This window comes from Scyliorhinus torazame, chromosome 7 (genome assembly GCF_047496885.1).
Source record: "Scyliorhinus torazame isolate Kashiwa2021f chromosome 7, sScyTor2.1, whole genome shotgun sequence".
NCBI lineage: Eukaryota > Metazoa > Chordata > Chondrichthyes > Carcharhiniformes > Scyliorhinidae > Scyliorhinus > Scyliorhinus torazame.
In genome coordinates, this window is record NC_092713.1 from 41885656 (window position 1) to 41902932 (window position 17277).

Sequence of the window (17277 nt, forward strand, 5' to 3'; positions counted from 1 at the left end):
ATTTAAGGCAATGAACAGTTATTCCAACTGCGGTGAACATTTTAGACTGTCGCCAAATTAAGGCATAAGCTTAATGCCACTATAATTAACTAGTGTTTATCGAAAAAGTGGGTTGAGTTGATTTTAGCTGTGTCATTTCCCAGCATCGCGATGATTTGATCTACTTAATTTTGTCAGGGAGATGGTGAAGGGCCTCTTGTAAACAGTGGTGGAATAGTATTAGCCCAGAATGTTCAGCCTAAACAAACCAACACTGCAATGAACCATCAATTAGCCTGCTCATACTAGCTTCAGCAAGAAGGACAGACAAATCTACCCTAGGTTTTAGACAATGCTTCTGCATTCCATGACAAAAGAAGTACTGTTAATCATAATGAATTGCCTTTAAACATTGAACAAACCAGAGTTTTATGAGGGGTGTCAAAATTAAGGTATTCCTAGCACCTTAAAGGAAACTGGGAATTCTCCGGCAATTCGCTGGTGCCGGGATTGTCTGGTCCCGCTGGAAGCTTACACCCGCCCGAAGGTTTCCTAGCGACGTGGGCTGGGGGGGTGGGGGGGCTTCAATGGTAATTCGCCTTGACAACGACAGGAGCAGAGAATCCCGCTGCCAGCGAAAAACACGCGGTTGGGAGGCCGGAGAATCCAGTGGCTCGGAAAAAGGAACGCAAAGAAGATAGGTGGAAGCTTACAGGTGGCCAAGTGAATCAGTTTAGGTAAGTAGATTAAAACAAACAAATTGCTTTCTCTGCACTTACTCTTGGAGAATCTTACTATCCGTCGTTTGTGGGAAGCCAAAATCCATCACCTCATCCAAAAGTTCATAAACAATAACAAAGTTATCGCGAATACTTTCCTCCTCGACCTCTTTAAAATATTCTGTGAAAACCTGAGGGTGATAGAAATGATGATCTTTAGAATGATCGTCAAATGGTGTCAGATCAACAATGACTGAAGAGATAAACTACCTATGGTTTAGTAAGGAGATCATTATCTCCTGGCAGGGGGAGGGACCGGCAGGCTCGGAGGTGGGGGGTGGAGATTTGGTGAGGCAGGCAATGTGTGTGTGTGTGGGGGGGGGGGGTTCAGATGAGGAACAGGGAAGGCAACTGGGTGGCTTGAGGGCACTGGATTGCAGAAAATGGAAAATGGAGGAACATGGGGAGGAAGCCAGATTGGGAGTGGTGGGCAGAAGCGATGCAGGAAATCAACACGTTGCACCAGTCCGTCACCCTCTAAAGATTGTTGGCCTCCCCTGGTCAAAGTGAAGTTCAAATGTGGGGAGGACTATTTAACTTTGGCAAGGACACAACATGATGGGGTGTGGCGGATCAGCTACCTGATTCCTACCCCGCCTGCTTTTTGGGTTCAAATGAAGATAATCCAGGCAGGAATTGGCTCCAGAGATCATACCCCATTGTGAGAAAGAGAGTGAATCACCCTCTCTGTTAGGTGACATGATATCAGAATGAAAGTATTACTCAGGAGGAAGTGGGGGAGTCCCCGGAGGGGGTGGGGGTGGCGGCGGGTGAGGTGACGGCCTAGTTGGGGGTGAGGGGGGGGTGTCGGTGGCAAGGTGTAATTAATCGGGGGTTGCCCCTGGGCTGGGTTGGGGGGGGGGGTGGCTCAGCACCTGTGGGTCCTAAAGGCCATCCTCCAATATTGTGTATTCCCATAACAGGGGCAACAACAGCTGCTGCCTGTCTGTCCCACCAAACACTTCCAGGGCAGAGCCCTGTTCTTGGTTATATGGTGAAGGTCACTTTAACTCTGGCTACACAGCTGAAGGCTTTGCTAATAAGGAATTGGCATTGCTAGTTATGTGAGCACTTCACAGCGCAGGGGGACACAGGAGTCCAGAAGGCAATCCGGTTTGAAGCAAGAACACGCTGCGGGACCTGGTGCACTACATTGGTCCAAACGGGCCACGTGATGACATTGTTGAAGAAATGCTTTTGCAGATTGCTGATGTTTTTGTTGCTGGTGTGGTGAGTGCTGCATGTAACTGACAAGTCATTGCGGGTTAAACACGCTGGAATTCAAGGATGCTCAACTGCACCTAGAGCGGCAGTGGAATATGTGGATGCCAGGATTTGATGAGATTGAGCCGTGTGGGAGGGGCTGCACAGCTGCAGCTCCTGGATGGAGAATGGCACTGATACGTGGAACAAGTAACACATTGATGGACAGATCATTTCTACGACAAAGTTCTGGACATGAGAACACATTCTGAGGCTTATCCTGTTTCTGTTGAGGAACCTGCGATGGTTGATACCATGGTCTGGATCATCTGCCATCCGTATGCTCTGTTTTGCCGGCATCCCGGCAGTTTACCGACGGCGTGGGGCTGCCCCATAACGGGAAACCCCATTGACCAGCCGGCGAAATGGAGCATCCCACAGGCATGCTGAAGCAGATATAGCTTTGTATTAGCACCAAGATGGAACCGTTATGTTTCCTTGTTGTTTAATAGTTAGTGTGATATGTGGAATGTTATGTTGTTGATTTTCAAACCTTTGTCACTGGTGACCATTTTTGCCTATAAAATATTACACAAGTGCATTCTCGAGGGTACATGTGCCATCTCTCAGACGAGTTTTATTGCCTCGCAATCCAATCAAACTGTGAGGCCTGGACACTTTGCCTGAACTCTGGGGGCGCCAACACCACCGCAGCAACAACACCAAAAGCTGGGCTTCAGCACTGGGGATACTCCCGCAACCAGAGGGTGTGTGTGTGTGTGTGTGTGTGTGTGTGTGCGCGCGTGTGTGTGTGTAGATCGAGGGAGAGTATCTGAGCACAGTCCTCCCAGAGTGTTCCAGCAGAGGTCTGGGGTCTAGGGGCTCCTGATGTGGCCCGAGTTGCATGGTGTCCTCCAGCACTGCTGGCTCAGTGGACGGCACTATGAGAGAAGATGGAACACGCAAGGGTTTGTGTGTATGTCAGTGGGTGGGGGGTGGGGGTGAGGTTGAAGGATATGAGGGTCACAGGGTGCAAGCCTTAAATGATTGTCAGTCTCTCTCCCCTTCTCCAATTCCTTACAGCTACCAAGGTGGATGGAGTAGTCGACCCCGCAGCAATGACACCGGACCAGGCGGCAGCAGCATCAACGCAGGCTCGAGGCAGACTCCATGTGCAGGGGGCCGCCACACATCCTGCAGACTCGGCTGCCATCAGACTGTGAGGGACCCAGACGGTGACGCCAGTGACGGCCCAAGGTGTACAGGCGACTTAATTCATTCGAGGAGATGACGGACAGCATAGGCCGCAGGAGATGGGGCGGCACCTCTGCATTTTCTTGTATTGGCACCCCATGGAGGAGGAGGACACGCCCTCCCGGTGGCCGTGCAGGTCACCGCAGCCCTGAATCTTTATGCTACGGGTTCATTCCAGGGATCGAGCGGAGACTTGTGCGGCATTTCACAAGCTACAACCCACAAGTGCATCCACAAATTCACTAATGCTCTGTATTCCCGGGCATCTGAGTTTATTAACTTTGAGCTGGAGCAAGCCTATCATGATGCCCGGTAGCAGGATTCTCCGCCATCGCCAGGTGTCCCCGGTCCTGGGGGTAATTGATGGCGTGCATATCTCCTTGCACACACTGGGGCATCAGGGAGTGCCTTTCATTAATAGGAAGAGGTTCCACTCCCTGAACGTTCAACTCGTGTATGTCAACCACCTTCAGATCATGTATGTGTGTGCGCACGTCCCAGGAAGCCTGCATGACAGCTACATCCTCAGACACTCTGAGATCCCCGGTGTCTTTGAGGACCACCCCAAGATGACAGGTTGGCTCTTAGGGGATTAGGGGAACACACTGAGGTCCTGGCTGATGAAGCCAGTGTGGAGGCCAGAGACTGAAATGGAGACCCGATATAAAGAGGTGCATGTGCCCAACGGTGCCTTCATTGAGCGGTGCATCGGGCTCCTCAAAATGCCATTCTGATGCCTGGACTGCTTTGGTGGTGCACTGCAGTATACCTTCCAGAGGGTTTCCGCTTTGTAATGGTCTGCTGTGCCCTTCATGACCCAGCACAGGTTGTGGCAGCGGGGGTCCTGCATGCCCGGAGGACCAGGGATGCCCTCATCTCTTAGGAAGAGGCTTTGTCCGTCAGCTCACCCGCTATCCCTTTGCCCCCCAATTCCTCCCTCACCCCCACAATTGCTCCTTCCCCCCCACTCCCTCCTTCCCCCCTCCTCCCCAACCACCCCATCCCTCCATTGACCACCCGAAACCCCTCCCTGCCATTCCCCAACTCTCCCACACACACTTATCCCCTCCCCAACTATCCTGTTCCACCTTCCCAGCGTCTGTGTAACATCACTCCAGGGTGATGGGCCTCTGTTGGCACTGTCAGCAGGCCAATATACAAGTCAGGAGAATGATGATAACTCGCTGTGAGGTAAACTCTGGTGCTCCTCAGTTTATGCCAAAGTCGGACTCCTGTCTTGCTGCTGACAGCACGCTCACACTCATAAGACTATAAGACATAGGAGCAGAATTAGGCCACTCAGCCCATCGAGTCGGCTCCGCCATTCAATCATGGCTGATATTTTCTCATCCCCATTCTCCTGTCTTCTCCCCATAACCCCTGATCCCTTATTAATCAAGAACCTATCTATCTTGGTCTTAAAGACACTCAGTGATTTGGCCTCCACAGCCTTCTGCGGCGAAGAGTTCCACAGATTCACCACGCTCTGGCTGAAGAAATTCCTCCTCATCTCTGTTTTAAAGGATCGTCCCTTTAGCCTGAGATGGTGTCGCCTGGTTCTAGTTTCTCCTACGAGTGGAAACATCCTCTCCACATCCACTCTATCCAGACCTCGCAGTATTCTGCAAGGTTCAATAAGGTCCCCCCTCATCCTTCTAAACTCCCAACGAGTACAGACCCAGAGTCCTCAACCGTTCCTCATATGACAAGTTCTTCATACCAGGGATCATTCTTGTGAACCTCCTCTGGACCCTTTTCAAGGCCAGCACATCCTTCCTTGGATACGGGGCCCAAAACTGGTCACAATACTCCAAATGTGGTCCGACCAGAGCCTTATACAGCCTCAGAAGTACCTCCCTGGTCTTATATTCTAGCCCTCTTGACATGAATGCTAACATTGCATTTGCCTTCACAACTTCCAACTGCACCTGCACGTTAACCTTAAGAGAATAGTGAACAAGGACTCCTAAGTCACTTTGTGGTTCTGATTTCCTAAGCATTTCCCCATTTAGAAAATAGTCTGTGACTAAATTCCTCCTTCCAAAGTGCATAACCTCACACTTTTCCACATTGTATTTCATTTGCTACTTCATTGCCCACTCTCCTAGCTTGTCCAAGTCCTTCTGCAGCCCCACTGCTTCCTCAATACTACATGTCCCTCTACAGATCTTTGTATCATCTGCAAACTTAGCAACAGTGCATTCAGTTCCTTCTTCCAGATCATTAATGTATATTGTGGAAAGTTGTGGTCCCATCACGACCCTTGAGGCACACCACTAGTCACCGGCTGCCATCCTGAAAAAGGCCCCTTTATTCCCACTCTGCCTTCTGCCAGGCAGCCCATCCTCTATCCATGCCAGGATCTTACCCTTAACATCATGGGCTTTTAACTTATTTAACAGTCTCCTAGGCAGCACCTTGTCAAAGGCCTTCTGGAAATCTAAATAGATCACGTCCACTGGTTCTCCTGTGTCTAACTTCCTTGTTATCTCCTGAAAGAACTCTAACAGATTTGTCAGACATGACCTCCCTTTGACAAAGCCGTGCTGACTCAGTCCTATTTTACCATGCACTTCCAAGTACTTCGCAATCTCATCTTTAATAACAGACTCTAAAATCTTATCAATCACCAAAGTCAGGCTAACCGGCCTATAATTTCCCGTCTCCTGCCTCCCTCCCTTCTTAAACAGTGGTGTTACATTAGCCACTTTCCAGTCCTCTGGGACCCTTCCTGCCTCCGGTGATTCCTGAAAGATCATCACCAATGCCTCCACAATTTCCTCAGCTTTTAGGACCCTGGGGTGTAGTCCATCCGGTCCAGGTGACTTATCCACCTTCAGACCTTTCAGTTTCCCCAGAACCTTCTCCTTAGTAATGGTCACTGCACTCACCTCTGCCCCCTGGTTCTCCATCACCTGCATGTGGACTGCATCGGGGGCTCTTGCTGTAGGACCACTGTGCCCTAGGAGGGGGGTGCATGAGGTGGAGGGAGCAGAAGACAACAGGGGGTGGGGGTGCAGGCCAACCCACTGAGGAATAAAGTGACTGAGGCTTCACATGTATCAGGTGTAGCATATTTTAATTGTAAACAATCAAAACCCTCATTGTCCTAGGTCCAGATGTTTCTCCCCCCACCCCCAGTGCCCGCTTAGGGATCCTGTATCTTGTTAAGCTTCTGCGTTCTGCTGCTACATCTAGATATGTCCCCAGGATGCACATCAGACAGGGTGGGCCTGGAGCCTGAGTCCCAAGGATGACCTACTGATGTCACTGGCTTCGCCGTGCCACCAATTTCTACCCACTGCCCTTGAGATGCGCTGTCAGGAGGGGGGAATTTGGGTGAGGTTGAGACCACTGCCATCTCCCTGGCAGAAGGCACCGGGTAGACCTCCAGCACTCCCTCGTCCCAAATGGTGCCAGTAGGGCACTGGCGGTCTCCCTGGAATGGCGTGGCAACTGAAGTGAGCTTCTGAGGCCGCTGCAACATAGAATCTAGCTGTCCCGGCGTCTCCCCGTTGTCTGCACCATCGTGTTGATGGCCTCGGCGATGCTCCTCAGTGATACAATGTCCAGCTGTATCTAGGACATGTCCCTCAGTGTCTGGGACATGCTGTTGAGACCCTCAGCCATGGTCATTACTGACTGAGCCACCTCTTGGACACCACTGTGGTCGCCATCCTGGCAGTGTTGGCCTCAGTGGCATGCATTGTTGGCATCATCTCCTGCGCCCACAGCCTTTGGGATTCCTCCAATCGACTATGCACTCTTGGAGTCTTGCTGAAATCCCCTCCTGAATCTCACTGCCATGCCCTAGCACCTGCATCAGCTCAGGGATAACTTTGCCCAGAGGCCCAGCATCTGACTGGGATCCAGCGGAGTCCTGTGATCCAGCAGACCTCCAACTGCTGTGCATCAGCAACTGTGTGGTATTCACCAGATTGTGCCCCAGAAGCCTGCCCGCTAATGTTGCTCACTGAGGTGTGTGTGTCTGTACTAATGGGAGGAAAGCTTTGACACCTCGATGGTGGTCTCCTCGGCGCTGTCCTCCAAGGTGTTCTCTTGGGGGGGGGGGGGGGAGGAAATCCCCTCGGGGGAACAGGTTGCCGTGTCTCGTATCCACGGTGTCCAGCAGCCTGGCCAGATTGGCATCTCTGAAACCCGGAGCTGGTCTACATGGTGCCATGGTCCTGTGCTGTCTGGGAGTGAGTTTGAAGGGAGCAATTTATGAGCAACTCCCCATTGTTAGCGGGGAGCCGCCAGGCATAGTCCAGGTGAATCAGCTGGTGGGACATCCAGGTCCGCCGTGAACCTTGTGGGGGATAGTTTCCGGCACAAAGTGCCATTAAATACAGGCTGTGGGAAGCACCCGGGAAGTCACGCCTGTTATGGCATTTTGTGCTTTTCCCGTTAAATCAAACGCTCTGAGTCCGTATATACGAACGAGAGTAAAACATTCCTTCAGTCTGGCTCAATGCATAAATCCGAGACTAAGATAGAGACGAAGATAGTGAGTAGTTTAAGGTAATGAGTCTAATTTAGATATTGTAAGAACACAAGAATTGATTGAATGACACTCACCTGTACAATTTTATATAAAAACGCAAAGACTAGGGATGCATTTGCATTTCTCTTTGTCACTGCTACCACTTAGTGTTCAAGGTTAAAGAAATTAAATTGCAGAACAACACCTTAAGAAGCAGAACGGATGCTTTCCAGCAACAATAATATCTAATTCATGGCTGATCATCAAGTTCAATACCCTGATCCCCCCCCCCCCCCCCCCACCCCACCCACCATATCCTTGATCCCTTTAGCCCAAGAGCTATATCTAATTCCTTCTAGAAATTACACAACTTTTTGGCCTCAATTTCGTTCTGTGGGAGTGAATTCCACAGTTCCACCACTCTCTGGGTGAAGAAATTTCTCCTCAGCTCAGTCCTAAAAGGTTTAGCCTCATTCCCCTTATCCTCAAACTATGACCCCTACTTCTGGACTCCCCCACCATCGGGAACATTCTTTCTGAATCTATCCTGTCTAATCCTGTTAGAATTTTTAAAGTTTCTATGAGATCCCCTCTCGCTCTTCTAAAGCAATGAATATAATCCTAACTGCCTCTCCTGGTACCCCTTGGCTGCACTCCCTCCAGACCAAGAACATCCTTCCTCAGATAAACTGCACACAATACTCCTTTGCTTTACTTGGTTTCCAATTTTTAGGTTGCGCGACTTCCATTTGTAAGCCAAATTGAATTTTAAAATGTATGTGTTTATAAGTTCACATATTGAGACAAATGCATTCCATAATTCTCCAAAGACAGATAATAAGAGTTTCTATAGTTATTATTTTTTTTAAAGTTAAGAAAGTGAGCAAGTGTGGAAAGTGGGTCTGTGGAATTAGTAATGGAGGTGGCAGACAAATTAAAGAGGTATTTTGCTTTGGTCTTCACGAGAGAGCATACAAGTAACATCCCAGAAATATTTGTAAATCAGGAAATGGAAGGGAGGAACTCAAAAAACCAACCATCGCCATATTGTTGGAGTTGCAGGTAGACCAGCTTGGCTGGCTAACAGCAAACAGAGGACTGACATTGTTTTATTTCTAGTTGGCAGGATGTGACGAGTAGTCCGTCACAGGGATCAACGTTGGGGCCTCAACGTTTTACAATTTCTATAAATAACTTGGATGAAGGGACTGAAAGGATGGTTGCTAAATTTACTGATGACACAAAGATAGGTAGTAAAGTAAAATGTGAAGAGGACCCAAGGAAGCTACAAGGAATATAGACAGAGTGAGTGGGCAAAGAGCTGGCAAATGGAGTATAATGTGAAATTCACCATTTCGGCAGGAAAAATAAAATAAAGCCGCAAATTATCTAAATGGTGACGGATTACAGAGCTCTGAGATGTAGAGGGATCTGGGTGTTATAGCGCATAAATATGTAGGTACAGCTAGTAATTATAATAGAACGTCATCATTTATTGGGAGGGGAATTGAATACAAAAGTAGGAGGTTATGCTTTGGTTATACAGGGCATTGGTGAGACCACGGTGGCACAGTGGTTAGCACTGCTGCTTCACAGCGCCAGGGACCCAGGTTCAATTCCAGCCTTGGGTGACTGTCTGTGTGGAGTTTGCACATTCTCCCTGTATCTGAGTGGGTTTCCTCCGGATACTCCGGTTTCCTCCCACAGTCAAAAGATGTGTAGGTTAGGTGGATTGGCCATGCTAAATTGCCCCTTAGTGTCCAAAATGTTAAGTGGGGCTACTGGGATAGGGACAGGGTGTAGATAGGGTACTCGTTCCAAGGGCTGGTGCAGACTCAACGGGGCGAATGGCCTTCTTCCGCACTGTAAAAATTCTACACATCTGGAGTAGTTTGTATAGTATTGGTCTTCCTATTTAAGGAAAGATGTAAATCCGTTGGAAGTAGTTCAGAGAATGTTTACTAAACTAAAACCTGGAATGATTGTTGTCCTATGAGGAAAGGTTGGACAGGCTAGGCTTGTTCCCGCTGGAGTTTAGAAGAGTAAGAGGCAACTTAATTGAAGCATGATCCTGAGGGGTCTTGACAGGGTGGATATGGCAAGGATGTTTCCTCTTATCGGAGAATCTAGTACTAGGGGTCACTGTATAAAAAAAGGACAGGGATTTTCCAGCCTAGTTGTGACAGGACCTGCCTTGGGAGGTTCAGGGGCCCAACCAAAAGTCCATTGACTTTCAGTGGAACTGGACAATCCTGGAGGTGGGGAGGACTGGAAAACCCAATGCATGTGGTCACTCACTTAAGACAGACATGAAGAGAATTTCTTTCTCTCAGAGTCTCTGAAACTCTCTTCATCAAAAAGACGATGGTGGCAGAGCCCTCGAATATTTTTAAGGCAGATGTAGATAGATACTTGATAAGCAAAGGGGTGAAAGGTTGTTGGGGATAGGCGGGAATGTGGAGTTGCTGTTACAATCCGATCTTATTGAATGGCGGGACAGGCTTGTTGAAGGGATGAGTGGCCACACTTGCTCCTAATTCATGTGTACATAGGAAGTGAGAAATTATTGTTGCATACGTTAATGAATGAACATTTAGCACATTCTATGACGTTTTTCTGTCTGGTATTTTAATGCAGGTGTTATATGACTGCTGGCAGTCAGAGTGAAACATTAAACTAGTGGGTAAAGCATCATCCACTGACATTGCCAATGGGAACATCAGGTTCACAGTATACAAATCATTCTTAATTTATGAATTACTTCAGAATAAAATTGGTAACTTAATATCTTGGGCTTATATCTCACCCAGGCCTTTACAAGTGAAGCAGCTGTCAGTTGAAATCACACTCTCTCCCCCCCGCCCCCCCCCTCCCTCCGTCCCCAGCCCCAAACCTAAGCAACCCCCAATTTTGAAGTTTTTGCTGCCTATTATTCCCTGCAGCTAACTGAGGACACACCCCTTTTGTCAGGAAGTACGAAAACAACTCTTGACACATCAACTACATGCCATTGCTATCAGCAGCTAACTCCACTCGCCCCACTGCTATAATCTGCCAGATATCCCCTCTTCTGGTTACATGCATGAGCATTCCAGGTGGACATTGTGAACTGCACACAACAAAATCCAGAACTCCACCCCACCTTCCACAAGGGAACAAATGCGATAGCAGGTAAATTATCTGAAAAACCTTCCCTGATAAAAGTACGAGACCCCCTTTGGTTAATCCTCCTGTGGATAAGGAGGCAGTACAGATTATTTTTCCTCAAGCAAGGGCTGCAGTACAAATTGCCTCTGATCCTTCAACCCACTTTGCCACACGCATGACGGGACAAGTAACCTCGGTGCTGCACGAGGCTATGTACCAGATCCACCATGTTGCCAAACAAAACAGGTTTCCAGAATCCCCTCCAATATCACCCTCACACCCTGCTCTAAACCAGGGGGCTGCAAAAGAGATCTCCACTGTGCCATATCCACCACTATGAAGGATACGATATAGGTTATTGTGCCTTATCCAGAGGAAGTGAACACGTCCATGGATGAAGAAGGGGGAACTGGTCCCCTCATCCTCCTTCTGCATCAGCATCGGCAGGAAGTAGTCAATTTCATTCATATCCACGTCACCCATGTAGTTTCTGCATATTAGAACCTGAAAAAAAACCACACAGTACATGAAATTAACATGGCTGGCAAAATATACTGGATATCTGCAGAGAATAAATTACAATTCACAAGAATCCTGGAATTGTGGAATAATGCAGCATGTAAGGAGTCATCTGGCCCATCACTGGCTCTTTGGTGGAGATATTCAATTACTCCTGATCACCTGGAATGTTTTGCTCCTATTTCTTTCCCCTAATTTAAGTGGTGGGGGGGGGGGGGGGGAAAGAGATGTGAAATTGTGTAATGTTATAAGCTATTAAGGTTTACACCCCCTGGCATTACAAAACCCAAATGTTCATTCACAATTATGGATTGATGGATAATGTCAGATATTCTAGGATCATGGGATGTATTATGGTATGCATAATGGATTGCGAACATACACCAATTATTTGAGCCCGAGCGATATCACATATCATTGACTTAGACCAAAATAATTTTGAATAGTTAGTCCCATCAGGCACAAACAGCTTAAAATTGTCAGTTTGGCTGGCATTATATCTAATTAATCTACCAATGTTACCTTTTGGGAGAGACTGGAGAGGGTGCATTTTCAGTGCCCACCCCCTCCCCCACGACATGTTTCTCGGCGGCAGGAGGTGTCCGGCCATTGGCAGGGTCCTCTAGTCCCGCAGCTGTCAATGGGACTCCCCATTGAATCCACGCCCCGCCGCCAGCTGTCGACGGGACAGGAAGATCCCGCAGGCGACAACAGCCAGAAAATCACCACCAGAACTAGGCGACGCAATTTAAAAATTGTTAATTAATGGGTTAAGAGACATTCCAATTCGTTGTCTCATTTATGTTAAGTATCCAATAATTGACACTGATATGTAAAGGGGTTTCAGGTGGCCTTTGTGTCAGGTGATGTGATGATAGAGTTTCGTGCAGTCTGTTAAAGTGAAATAAAGGGGTTTGTGGAAAAGGAGCAGAACCTTTGACTCTTTATACAACAGCAGCTAAACGTCTAACAAATGGTAGCAGAGGATGGTTGCTGTGCAAATGTAAAGGGTTGAAAGATACAACTTTTCCAGACCAAACCAAGGAGTGAGTGAGAAGAGAAAAAAAAAGGATATATGGCTGAACCTAGGATAAAGATGGCTGGATATGACTATTCCCCCCTTATTTTCTGAAAGGGGATCGTACGACCAATGGAGAAGTGCAGTAGTTATGTGGACTAAGGTAACTGCCTTGGGAAAGAGAAAACAAGGTATGGCATTGACTCTTTCTTTACCTTATGACAGTAACATCCGAAGCAAAGTGTTTTCTTAGCTGGAATTGGAAGAGTTAGACTCAGAATAAGGTCTGGAGACTCTATTACGTTATATGGATAAGATGTATAAAAAGGATGACTTGTTAAGTGCATATGAAGCATGGTCGGATTTTGATAGGTTCCGGAAAGTAGAGGATTTCTCCATTGAAGACTATATAATGGAATTTGCCAGACTATATAAAAGGCTGCAGAAACGCAACCTGGAATTTCCACAGTCTGTGTTGGCCTTTAAATTACTTGACTGTGCTAGAGTGAGGAACATGGAAAGGCTCCTGGTTTTGACAGGAGTTCAGTTTGCGGATAAGGATACCTTAGTCGATCAGATGGCAGAAGCTTCAAAAAAGTTTCTGGGAAAACATTTGATTCTGATCTATCTGATGACCCAAATAGGTCAGTCTGCAATAAAGCAGAATATGGAAGATACATGGCAAAATCGTATGGCTCCGAACAGGTTCCAAGACTATAGAAGGAGATCGAGACAAGGAAATTATGAAAACAGAAACCCAGTTAGAACTTACAATAGGAAGATGAACCCCAGATATGCACGGGGCATGATAAATCGATGTGACTCTTAATACCATTATGCTTTCAACTGACCAACACAGTGTTTGAAGCGACAGATGACACGGAAGAGTCAGAAGAGGAAAAGCATAGTGACCAGAAAGAAGGCATTGTCCTATTAACAAGCAGTTTTACGCCGGTAATGAGGGTGTTGGTTGCAGAATTCTTCAATTGTGCTGTATTGGACAGTGGCTGCACATCTACTGTGTGTGGAATTGACTGGTTAAAGTGTTACCTGGACTCCTTGAATGCTGAAAATCGTAACAAGGTTAAGGAATTTGGAAGTTCCACAAGTTTCAGGTTTGGGGATGATAATACTTTGAAGTCGCTGAAGAGTGGTGATCCCTTGCAATATTGCCAGAGTGAATCATTTCATTAGCACAGATGTTGTATCAAGTGCGATATCTTTGCTTCTGAGCAGACCGTCAATGAAGAAAGCACACATGAAACTGGATATGGAACAGGATAAGGCAACAGTTTTTGGAAAGACGGTGGACTTACAATTTACACAGCTGGGACACTATTGTATTCCATTACTGACAAATAATATTTCAAGTACAGTTGTTAAGGATGTGTTAATGGCAGTTGAAAATGGGACTTTAGCTGATAAAAAGCTCGTTGTATTAAAACTGCATAGGCAATTTGCGCATCCGTCTCCTCAGAGGCTGAAAAATTTATTAAAGGATGCAGGGGTAAGGGATGAAGACTATACTAAACTGATAGAACAGGTTAGTGATCGCTGTGAAGTTTGTAGGAAGTACAGAAGGACACCAGCACGACCGATAGTAACCCTACCTTTGGCCAGGGATTTTAATGACAATGTGGCCATTGACCTTAAGATCTGGGATAAAGTCATTAATATATTTATTTTTACATATTTATTTTTGCATTTTGTAGATTTAGCAACCAGATTTAGTCAATCAACGATTGTACAAAGTCAAGAAAAGAGAGTAATTCTGGATCAAATCGTTGGAAAATGGATAGGGACAGGAATGGGCAGGAATTGCCCACCGGCAAAATTCCTTACGGACAATGGGGGAGAATTTGCTAATGATGAGTTTAGGGATATGTGTGAAAACGTGAACATCACAGTTATGAATACAGCTGTGGAAAGCCCATTTAGTAATGGTATGTGTGAAAGAAACTATGCTGTAATCGATGACATGCTCCGGAAAATTTTGGCAGATCGACCGAATTGCAAGCTAAATTCAGCTTTAGCATGGGCGGTACATGCAAAGAATTCATTGCAGATGATTGGGGGCAATAGTCTCTATCAATTAGTGTTTGGTAGAAATCCTAAAACTCCGTCCATTTTGGATGACCGACCTCCAGCTTGGGAAGGGACTACAATTAGCTCTGCCTTTGCTGAGCATTTAAATGCATTACATTGCAGTAGAAAAGCTTTTTTGGAAGCAGAAGTCTCTGAAAGAATTCGCAGAGCTTTAAGGCATAATGTACAGCCATCAAATATCGTTTTTCAGCAAGGAGACATAGTATGCTATAAGAGAGGCCCAGGGAAGATCATAGGCATAGATCGCAAAACAATTATTTTGCAACATGGCAATCAAACTGTTAGGGTACATTCATCAAGGATAATGGGTACAGATTACAAATTTTCAAATTTAGACAGAGCAGACAGACATGACGAGGGACCAGGGTCATCTGGTACGCACGTGTTACAGAACTATGAGGACAGTTAACTGATATAGACAGGGTTTCTGTAGAGGAACACAACACGTCTGATGAATTAGAATAGGCCATTTTTCTGAAAGGACAACTGCCAAAAGTTGGTTCAAAAGTGACATAGTTGCCTGAAGGGTCTAGTCAATGGAAGGATGCAACTGTTATTAGTAGAGCAGGGAAGGCCACTGGAAAGTATAAACATTGGTTGAATGTACAGCATTCAGGGGAGGGAGTCAAGACAATGGATTGGGAACACAAAGTTGAAAAATGGAGGGCACAGAAATGCAGTGTCGGCTCAGATAGTACATCGGAGAGTGAACAGCTCTGCAGGAAAAGGTTGAGAACTATTGAAAGGTCATCCCACAGCAGAAGGGAAAGATCAAGCAATAGCAGTACAGAACGAGAAACCAGGCGGGAGAGGGGATGTAGTTTATCAAGGTCTCGGAACACGAGTAAGAGTACGAATACTAATAGGAGTAGAAGTCCACATGCATGTGAGATTTTGGTGGCTTCCATTAAATTAGGTGAAAAAGTTATCAAAGATGCCAAACAGCAAGAACTGCATAGTTGGAGTGAATTTGGGGTATACATGGAAGTACCGGATAGGGGACAAAGAGCTCTATCCCACAGATGGATTTGCACGAAAAGGTTCTTCCGGATGGAACTTATAAGGCAAAGGCCAAGCTTGTGGCAAGGGGATTTGAAGATAACTTAGAAGTCAGGATGGGCTTTTTAGCACACTGGGCTAAATCGCTGGCTTTGAAAGCAGACCACGGCAGGCCAGCAGCATGGTTCAATTCCCGTACCAGCCTCCCGAACAGGCGCCGGAATGTGGCGACTAGGGGCTTTTCACAGTAACTTCATTTGAAGCCTACTTGTGACAATAAGCGATTTTCATTTCATTTCAGGGTAGATTCACCTACGACAGGAAAGGTTATTTTAAAGATCTTCTTGGCTCTATTAGCCACAAAGGCATGGGAATGCAAATCTATAAATATAAAAGCTGCCTTTTTGCAGGGGCATCAACTCCAGAGAGGCATTTTTCTCCGTCCTCCGAAAGAGGCTGCTAACACAGAAGGGATACTCTGGAAGTTGAACAAATGTGTATATGGATTAAATGATGCGTCTAGAATCTGGTATTTTTGTGTAAGGCCAGTTTTATTAAAGTTAGGCTGTTGCCAGTTGAAAGCAGATCAGGCAATGTTTTACTGGCACTATAAAGGAATCTTTCTGGCATATTTATGATGCATGTCGATAATATTTTGTGGGGTGGGACTAGTGATTTTGAAGCTATTGTAATCTCTGGTTTGAGGAAAGAATTCAGGGTTGGAAGTCAGGCTTCCAGTGCATTTAAATATATTGGACTGGAAATCGGACAGACTAGGTTAGGGGCAACTTTACGTCAGCAATCTTATTTGGAAAGCATCAGTCCAATAGCAATTAGTCGTGGCCGGGTTTCACAAAAAGATGCAATGGTTTCAAAGATGGAAAAAGAGCAACTGCGAAGGTTAATTAGGCAACTGAATTGGTTAGGTAGACAGACTAGACCGGACGTGATTTGATGTCTTAGTTAAAAAATGAATGATGCCAAAGTGGAAGACATAAGAAGAGCAAATAAAGCGTTGGCCAAACTAAAAATGCAGGAGTGTGTTTTGAGGTTCCTGGTTTTAGGTGACTTGAAACTCATAGTTTATAGTGATGCGCCCTATGCAAATTTATGTGATGGGGTTTCAAGCTCAGGAGCTTTTATAATTTTCCTTTTGGGGAACAATGGTAAATGTTGCCCTCTTGTGTGGGAAACAAAGAAAATAAGGAGAGTGGTCAAAAGCACTTTGGCTGAGACTTCCAGGTGCGGCGATGACCAGCTAAGTCGCACGTTTCGGCAGCTCCCGGTGGAACGGACTTTTGGGCTCTTGATAGGAGCCCCAATGGCAATTTTAACGGCTAAAAACACTGTGCGGTAAACCAGAAGGGAATCCCCCCTGGACACGGATGGAAAAAGGAGAGGAATGTGGCCGGATTGCGGTGGATCCTCTAGAGCAGCGGCCAGGAAGGCAAGCACAAAGCAAGATGGCGTCGGAAGGTGGCAGTTTAATATGGGGCCCTGACCAACAAGAGTTCCTGCGGCGCTGCGTGGAAGAACTTAAAAAGGAGATGAAGAAGGAGCTGTTGGCCCCGATATTACAGGCGATTGAAGGGCTAAAGGAGGAGCAAAAGACCCAGGAGCAGGAGCTTCGGGTCGTGAAGGCAAAGGCTGCTGAGAATGAGGACGAAATACAGGGCCTGGTGGTGAAGACAGAGATGCACGAGGCACAACACTAAAGGTGTGTGGAAAGGCTGGAGGTGCTGGAGAATAATGCGAGGAGGAAGAATTTAAGGATTCTTGGTCTTCCCGAA

General features: G+C 46.6%; 1 protein-coding gene across 1 annotated transcript in view; it reads right to left on the reverse strand.

Moving 5' to 3' along the window:
* The window catches only part of LOC140426166 (AP-1 complex subunit mu-1-like), a 67935-nt gene extending 56574 nt beyond the window's left edge, over window positions 1-11361 (reverse strand). Inside the window, exons 1-3 of the mRNA XM_072510601.1 lie at window positions 11193-11361; window positions 7794-7861; window positions 759-889 (exon numbers count right to left, since the gene is read on the reverse strand). Coding sequence (XP_072366702.1) covers window positions 759-889; window positions 7794-7861; window positions 11193-11328 — 335 coding nt within the window. The 5' untranslated portion in view covers window positions 11329-11361. The remainder of the gene's footprint in view (window positions 1-758; window positions 890-7793; window positions 7862-11192) is intronic.
* Window positions 11362-17277: the final 5916 nt, after the last annotated feature.